The sequence below is a fragment of the Lutra lutra genome, chromosome X (genome assembly GCF_902655055.1).
Source record: "Lutra lutra chromosome X, mLutLut1.2, whole genome shotgun sequence".
In the NCBI taxonomy this organism is placed as follows: domain Eukaryota; kingdom Metazoa; phylum Chordata; class Mammalia; order Carnivora; family Mustelidae; genus Lutra; species Lutra lutra.
In genome coordinates, this window is record NC_062296.1 from 42,733,570 (window position 1) to 42,742,840 (window position 9,271).

At 38.4% G+C, this 9,271-nt stretch overlaps 1 protein-coding gene across 1 annotated transcript; it reads right to left on the reverse strand.

The window, feature by feature from the left end:
- Positions 1-2,313: 2,313 nt before the first annotated feature.
- LOC125091716 (melanoma antigen preferentially expressed in tumors-like) lies at positions 2,314-5,262 on the reverse strand. The gene is given in 4 exon segments (XM_047715593.1): positions 2,314-2,864; positions 2,867-2,913; positions 3,756-4,358; positions 4,805-5,262. Coding segments are annotated over 4 exon segments (1,401 nt in total). The 5' UTR covers positions 5,095-5,262; the 3' UTR covers positions 2,314-2,403.
- Between the last annotated feature and the right edge of the window lie 4,009 nt (positions 5,263-9,271).

Sequence of the window (9,271 nt, forward strand, 5' to 3'; positions counted from 1 at the left end):
ATTAATTTTATATTTTATACCAAGTCTTTGAAATGCAGTGCATTATCATTGTTTCAATATGTAAACAATATGAAACTACTAATTTTGTATTCTTTTTTCATATGACACATTTGAAATGCCATGAAACAGTATATACAATTCACTTATTAGTTATTCTAACATGTTTGTCTAAGTCAGAAAAGCAGTGTGTTATCACACAATGGAAATAACAGGTTATTAACTATTTTTATTAATGATCAACTTTCATATTTTTTCCCTAGGTCTTTGAAATGCAGTTTGTTATCATTTCAGGGTTGTAAGCAATAAGAAAAAATAATTTTAAAAAATTTAGTGAGTCTTTGAAATGCTTTATTTCAACATGGAAACAACGTCAACATATCATTGTTACTTGTACATTCTTCTTTAAAATGAAGTCTGTTTTCATTCAACAAGGAAAGACTATACACAAAGTAATAATTATTTTCTATTCATTTTTTATTACTAAATCATTGAAATCCAATGTTATCATTGTAACATATGATAGGAATAAATTTAGATTCTTATTCTTCAATAAGTCTTTGAAATGCAATATTTTATCATTCCAACATGTAAATATATAAAAAAATCATTAACATTTTTTTCTTAACAAGTTTTTGAAATACAGTGTTATTATTTCAAAATGCAAAAATATGGGGTATCTGGGTGACTCAGAGGGTTAAGCAAGCATCTGCCTTCAGCTCAGGTCATGATCCCGGAGTCCCAGGATCAAGCTGCATAGGGCATCAGGCTCCCTGCTCAGTGGGGAGTTTGCTTCTTCCTCTGCCCCTACCCTATTATGTCTCTGGTTCTCTCTCAAATAACTAAATAAAATCTTTAAAAAATGTAAACATCATTATGGACTCTAAGAAACAAACTGAGGGTTTTGGAGGGGAGGGGTTGGGGATATAGGTGAGCCTGGTGGTGGGTATTAAGGAGGGCATATATTGCATGGAGCATTGGGTGTGGTGCATAAACAATGAAGCTTGGAACAATGAAAAAATAAAATTAAATTAAAAAAATAAAAAGTTAATTTACATTTTTTTTCTTTATGGTCTCTGACATGCCATACATCATCATTTCAATATATAAAGAACATCAGTAAGTTATCAATTTGTTATTCTATATCTTTGGTTTCTTATCAAGTCTTGGATGTATACTGTGCATTTAATACTTGGAGCAAATTTCTAGTGCTCAGTAGCCACATATAGCTAATGTGTGCCATAAGGAACAGTGTAACTCTAGTGGAATAGCAGAGGGAGCAAATACATATGGAATTATGTGTACCATGAAGGAAATGTACATGGTACATTAAGAGAGAGTATCAGCAGAGACGATCTACTTGGATAGAGAAAAAACCTACCTGAGGAGGAAAAATTTAAGCCATGACCTGAAGGTAGTACAATAACATAAAGAGGCCAACATGGATTGAGCAGAGTATGTAAGAGAAAAGGTGAAACAAATCTGGGGGGGGTGGCAAATAATTTTTGCAAATGCCTAAAAAATTGTGGAGAAACTGAAAAATCATAGGACTATCTATGCGCTGACTGGTTTGAGATCAAGGACCTTATATTTTGCAGCACCTGGAACAATACTTACATTATAATAGGTATTTGGTGAATGTATGTGAAATAAGGAATAACTGAGCCAGAGGTCTGAGACCTGGGAAAGCAGGTAGCAACACATTAACAAAAACATCAGCAGGAAAAGGCACAGCATAGGGAATATAGCCAATGATATTGTAATAGGGTTGTATGGTGACAGATGGTAGTTATACTTGTGGTGGGCATAGCATAACATACAGAGAAACAATCACTATTCTATACACTTGAAATGAACGTAACATTTCGTGTCAACTATACTCAAAAACAAACAACAAAAAACACCAGTAGGTCGTAGGCACAGTTTGTTTCCTTTTACTCATACAGGATTTCTCATAAGCAACCCAAGGCAATCATAAATATAAGAAGTTTGCAGGACCCTAAAGGGTAAAATTATTAGCTTCAATAACTACCATAACCAGGAAGTTTTAATTGTTCTGACTTGTGTCATATGTCCATAAGTGGATAAGTGGACCAATCAGTGTGACAACAAAAATGATGGTACAGTCACTGGGTTAGCCTATCTCATATATCCAACATTGTGGTTAGTAACCAGAAAAGGGTGTAGAGGGGAATGAGCAAAAGGTCCACAGGACCTTTCAAATTCTTCTATTTTCTTTTTAGAGTTTTTCTTTTATAGGGTCAGGTATAGATCCAATCTCCCTAACCCATTTCCTCAAACAGTAGAATTTTATCTATGCGTCTAACTAATCTGAGCTTTAGACAAAACACTGAATGCTTTAATGGTCACACATCAGTGTTCAAACAACTCCTTGTACTATGGAAATCACTCAGGACAAGTGGTCCAGGTCATGTCATCTCGCCGTAATACCTGCAGACTTGCTGTCAATTGGGCCTGCACTTCAGCAAGTTTTTGTCGGTCCAAACTGCCAGGAAAATTCCATTGTTCATAGCAGTGGACAGGAACAGGACAAATAACATGCTTCAGGTCTACCAAGCATGTTAAATGCTGCAGAAGGCCCATGAGCAGAGGCATTGTAATGGGGTTGAAGGCAAAGCTAAGGACACGGAGGTGGGTACAGTGGCTCAGGGCTGGGAGGACAGCAGAGAGAGTAGAATCAGTTATCAGGCAATTATTTATCTCCAGATACTGCAGGGTGCCTGATACCTTCTCTAGCAGAGTCTGGAAGGGCTCATAAACTTCTGAGAATATCTGGTTGTTGCTGAGATTCAATAGCTTTAGGTAGGTGGCCTGAGAACTCTGGGACAGGACAGTGATATCTCTGTTAGGCCACAAAAAGATAGACACAATGTATCCAACTGAGGTGGCAGGATTCTGTAGAGAGAAAAAAGAAAGGCTATTTCAGAAAAATGAGGATTGGATTAGGGCAACAAGACCAGAATTATAAATACCTAAGGCTCTAGAATAAAACAATTTGTACATATTTTGCAACAGTGGTTAACTATGTGGGCTTTGCAATCAGACTTAATAGGCTTGTGATTCTGAGAAAGTTACTTTTCCCCTCTGAGATACAGGTTTTTAATCTTTAAAATGTGCACACAACAGTTATTCTGATACATTCTGATACATTGTTGCAGGAAAGATTAAGTGAAAAAAGTTGTATGCACTTGGTATATACAACACAGTCAATAATGGATCTTGTTCACTTAGTCAGTGAAGATAGGTCTAGGAAAGCACCCAACTGAGGGTTCCCTTTGACTAAGTCCCAGAAAACAAGTTCTCCATTCAGGGTCTAAGCCTTGGAGAAAACACAGGAGCAAAATGATCGGGCAGTGTTAATTATTGCAGCTAGCCTATGGGGATGTGCAACATCTGAATGCCTCCCCTTCCTGTCTAGAAAGCTATATACGCCAATAAAAGAAGAACTGAGTATTTTTCACCAATATATTTACAAACTTTTCATACTGTCTGCACATGGTCAACTGAATGAATGAATAAAAGAATGAACACAGCTTTCTTTTCAAATATTGTCTTGTCTGTCTCTTCACAATGAGATACCTCTTACTAGCCGGGCCAGTTTCAAACTCCTGCCAGTGCACATGCTGATGCAGAAGGAGATGTAGGTTACAAGGAGCCTGGGCTATCTAAGTATGGTCTCTTCTCCTGTTTTAACAATGGGGTGTTTAGGGAACCCAGGTTCCTCCCCACCCCTTCACCTGAGCAGTTTATGAAGTTGATCTGTAAGGCAGAATAAAGCCAAGCTGAGTTCCTGGAGGTTGGGTAGTTGCCCAAGCTGGATGAGAAAAGTTCTGAAGTCTTCCCTCTTACAGTGTTTAAAGGAGATGTTAGATAAACTAATGCTGTTCAGGTGGATCATCTGAGCCAATAGTGTGGTGACTTCTTTCAGATAAGCCTGATTCAATTCCAGGTGATCAATGCATCCTAGATCCAGAAACTGCAGGACACTTTTGTGGGCAGACATTTTATCAATTTGCAAATCTCTGCAGCAGAGGTGCAAAGACCCAAAGCTCTGTTCAACTTTACTCTGAAGGAAAGAAAGAAATTGCTTTGTTCTCAAGGTACCATTGAAAGAAAGGTCTACTAATAATTCCATGGGTTTCTGGGTTGACAGAGGCTCAGACTCTGAATTATCAATTCCAAGACACTTGATACTATTCTGGGCTTCTTCTGTTTTAAGGATAGAGTGTTGAGAGTAAACACAAGACTGAAAACAGAAAGGAAATGTGGTACTGATCTCTGAGCATGTTGTTCCACAGTCTGGGTCCTGCCTCAAATCTAGGATCCTCAGTTTTGGCCCCCTGTAAGGAGAGGAGGAGACAGAACACACATGAGAAGTAGTTGGTTTTAATATAACCCAGTAAGATCCATGATGGGAAGCTGAAACAGAACTCTTATCCCTGGTTTTCATTCCGTATACCATTCACCAGCAAGTCCTTTTATACAAATTCAGCATCTTTCATTCTTTTCCATACTTACTTCACCTCTGGTCCTCCCCAGTTTCATCACCCATGTACTTCTATATAATCACACTCGGGAGATAAATCCACCACCTCAGTAACCTCTATTCTATAATCAAGCCTGTAAGACACTAGAGCCCCTAAGGTAACCCCAAGTTTTGGACCAATAGCCCCACAGAGATCTTCAGCATTCACCACTGGCTACTTTTGGGAGGCTTTTAGGTATCCCCCTGACCCAGGCTCTAGCATACTCTTCTGCTGACTGTTTCTTCTGGACATAGGCTTACCAAGAGGAAGAGTTCTGGTCAGGGAGGATCTGCAGACCATCAATCATGGCTTCCAAGATTTCATAATATGACTCTTGTACACTCAGTGCCCCAATATGGAGACAGTGAAAGGGCCAAACCCTCACCATTGCTTTTAGTATCTTCTCATGCCCTCCCACGAAGGCATCAATGAACAAGGGAACAAAGAGGTCTCTTGGGAGTTCTTCCAAGGCATGGATAGCCGCAGGCTCATTACTTAGCAGACTTTTTGCAGCAAGCTCTAGCAGTGTGGCTACGGCCTTTTGGTCCATCTTTGTGAAGGTGCTTCAGGGTGAGGAATATTTAGAAATCTTGAGAAGATATCTATAGTCTTATCTGCCTCCAAGATTAGATATGAACGAGATGGTTATTGAATAAATATATAGTGAATCAGACAGCCAACTCAGGTGACCTCTACTAAAGAAACAGAACAAAAACAGACTTCTATGTGTGTCTAAGTACATATGTGCATGCATACACACACACACACACACACACACACATATATATATATTTGCATAAGATAAAAGGCCATTAGAAATCAGAGGTAAGTTAGCAGAACACAATGTTAACCACCCAGCTGCCTTCTTCCCAATATTTCCTGCCCAAAGGATATAAACCAGTAAGAAGGAAAATGTAAATGTGAATAAAAGCCATATCCTTATCATTACTTTAAAATGGAAAATTCCAGAGGTACCTGGGTGGCTCAGTCAGCTAAGTGTCTGACTCTTGATTTTGGCTCAGGTCATGATCTCAGGGTTGTGAGATTGAGCCCTGCATTAGGCTCTACAATGCTCATGGAGCCTGCTTAAGATGCTCCCTCTTCCTCTTCCTCTGCCCTTGCCCCACTTGTGCTCACTTTCTCTCTCTCTCTCTCTCTTTCTAAAAAAATAAAATGGAAAGTGCAAAACTTCAAAATAATTTTAAGTTAAAAAAAAAAACTCATAAAATCCCAGCATACAATCTGTTACACTCCCATCATTAGGCTTCGTGGCAAGCAAAGACAGAACAAGAAAAGCTTCAAAAGATACAGAAGAAGAAAGATGGTGAGGAGCTTAAAGCTGATCTAAAACTATAAAAGAATGACAAAGCACAAAACAAGACTGAAAAAGATACCCTGGAAGATGAGAGCAGGGAACCAAGGGAAGGGACTCCAAAATATGAGCATGTAAAGGAGAAGGAATATTTAAAGGTTCAGTCTTTGAAAGACATAACTTCTAGAAAAGGCAAAAAGGAAGGGAGAAGCACCCTTTAGCAACTAGGTATGACAAGGGAAATAAACAAAAGAGGAAGAGGAAGGATCTTGCCACACAGTCCAATCACCAAAGAACCACAAAACCAGTGCATTCATAACTCCCTCCATTACCAAAATAAACATACAAAATAAGTAAAGGATCTGGACTTTGCTACAATGACAGAAAAAGACATCATTAAACTAAGACTCTTGTGAGTTTTTCAACATACAGGAACTTAGGAAATTCCCCACCCCTCAGTCTTTCCTGAGGAATCTACTAGAGCAGAGCTCTGCAAATTGTAGCCAGATTATGCCAAATATAGTCCACTGCCTGATTTTGTAACTAAAGTTTTATTGGAACAAAGTTGTGATCAACCATTTATGTATTACTTATGGATGTATTTGCACTACAATGGCAAAGCTGTTAAAACAGAGACACTATGGCCCACAAGCTTAAAATATTTACCAAGTGTCGCTTTACAGAAAGTCTTTACAGAAAGTAATCTTCGAAAAGATGAACTGAGAATGTGAGCTTACATGTGATGACAGGGAAAATGTCACCAAAATATCTGATTTTAACATCTAACACTAAAATCAAGATAGGGGAAAAGAAGAAAGGCTAATGTACAAATGCTTCATGTTGTGAAAAGAAAAACAGAAATCATGTGACTAAAAATGAGCATAAGGAGAGAAATAGAAGAGAATAGGGTAATTTTTTCCATAATGCAGCAGGTGGGTATTAAATGATACCAGTGGGGGGATGAAGAATGGACAAGATAGTAAACTGTTAAGAAAACAGGTGGTTAAGGATATTTTTTAAAAGTATTAAACATGACAAAGAATATGTCTTGATGATAAAAGCCAAGATGCACAATAAAGATATAACACTTAGGAACATTTATTTACCAAGTAACACAGCAACCACTGTTATAAAGCAAAAGGGAAAGGAGACAGATTTTAAAAAACAGTAATAATAGGGGATTTAAGAAACCAGTCTCAGTACAAGAAAGATCAAGTGGTATAAGAAAAGAATGCAGATGTAGAAAATATAAACAACATAATCAATAAGGTAAACCACATAGTGCACACACACACACACACACACAGAGAGAGAGAGAGACAAGGAATACAGAATACATTTTCTTCAAATCTTTCTATTAAAAATTGATAATTATTTCAGAGAAACAACATCATTAACTTCCGTAAAGTAGAATTATTACAATCTAATCACAATACAACAAAAGTTAAGCTTACTAACAAAACAGAAAGCAGAAAGAGCTTTCTACCTGTAAAAGCTTTTATAAGCTTCTATTTAAAAATCCTTAAGTTAAAAGGAGATACAAATCTTGGTAGAAGGAAGATGGGAGTGGAGTAGGAAGACTCTATGCTTGCCTCATCCCATGAACACAACTAGATAACTATCAAATCATCCTGAATACACCAGAAATCGACCAGAATATTGACATAACAAATGTTACAACTAAATGGAGAGTAAAGGTCACATCAAAGAAGACAAAAAGTATGAAGATGGTGTTTAAGGAGAAATGGATCATGGGTCCTGCAGAGTGCAGGGAGACATGGCACAGAGAAGGGCAAGAGACAGAGGAGCACACAGGGGAACAGAAAAGGAAAATGTTTCCCCAAAGTCATGGACTTGGAAAATGAGAGGCTCTGAATTATGAGTTCTTACAACCAGAGGGGCTTAAAGCCTAGAGTTTTAAAGGTCAGTGAGCTTGGCTGGGATAAAGCCTGTAGGACACTGTGCTACTCGGGAGAGAAGGAATGCAAACCCAGGGGCAGACAATGTAGAAATAGCAATCCAAAGAGCATCTGAGGCACACAGTGGGGAGATAATTTACTCTTCTCAGAGTGCAATTTTGAGAGGCAGCATTCACAGAGACACTTCTCTGGAATAAAGGAGCTGACCATTTCCCTCCCCTGCTGCTCAGCATAAACACAGAGCCACTTATCAGAAGCAGTGTACTGCTGACACTGGCTGCCTAACTTGCTAACACCAAGCCCCACCTCCCTGCACTCCCATGGAACTATCTATCCATCCCAGTCATACTTGTCTCAGTCCCACTGTGGAAGGCTCCTACCCCAGAAGACCAGCACAAACCACTGCCTAAACCACATCTCCTGACCAAAATGTTCTGCAGGCTTCAGCTCTGGTAGAAGAGGTGTCCAGTCTCATTTCATAAGCAGACCAGAGGATATCTAATTAAAACTTGCCCCATTCAAGGCCAGGGACCAAACACTTCCCACAGAAAGCAAGGAGAGACTCTGTAGATGATAAGCCTGAAGAACAGAGCAGCCAAAACACAACAGTAGAGCACATGCAGCACACACCAGAGACTACCTAAAGCACCAGGCCCTGGGCACTACATGACTGCATAGGGCCATTACTTTTAGGAGCAGGAGACATAACTAGCCTTTCTAACACAAAAAAGAAGGTAGAGACTTAGGCAAAATGCAAAGATGGAGGATTTCATCCCCAATGAAGAACAAGATATAGTCATGGCTAGATATCCAAGCAAAACAGGTACAAGTAATATGTTAAATGAATAATTTAAAGCAACAATTATAAGGATATTCAATGGGATTGAGAAAAGAATGAAAAACTTCAGGGAAGTCCTTACTGCATAGATAAAAGCGTTAAAAAACAATCAGAGATGAAAAACAAAATAACAGAGTTAAAACTCACTTGATGCGATTAACAAAAGAATGGAAGAAACAGAAGAACGAATAAGCAATATAAAAGATAAAATAATGGAAAACAGTGAAGCTGAAAAAAGAGAAAGAATTATGAAACATAAGAACAGACTTAGAGAACTCAGTGACTCAATCAAAAGTAATAATTTTTGTATTATAGGAGTCCCAGAGGAAGAAAGAGAAAAGGAGGCAGAAGTATTATTTGAGGAAATAATAGCTGAAAACAGCCTTAATCTGGGGAAGGAAACAGGCTTCCAGATCCAGAAAGCACAGAGAACTCCCATCAAGATCATGAAAGCAAGCCAACACCAAGACATATTATAATTAAAATTTCAAAATACAGTGATAAAGAAAAAAAATCTTAAAAGCAACATGAAAAAGGCCTTAACTTACAAGGGAAAACTTATAAGGCTAGCTGGAGATTTTACAAAAGAAATCTGGCAAGCCAGAAGAGAGAGGCACAATATATTCAATGTGATAAACAGCAAAAATCTGTGGCCAAG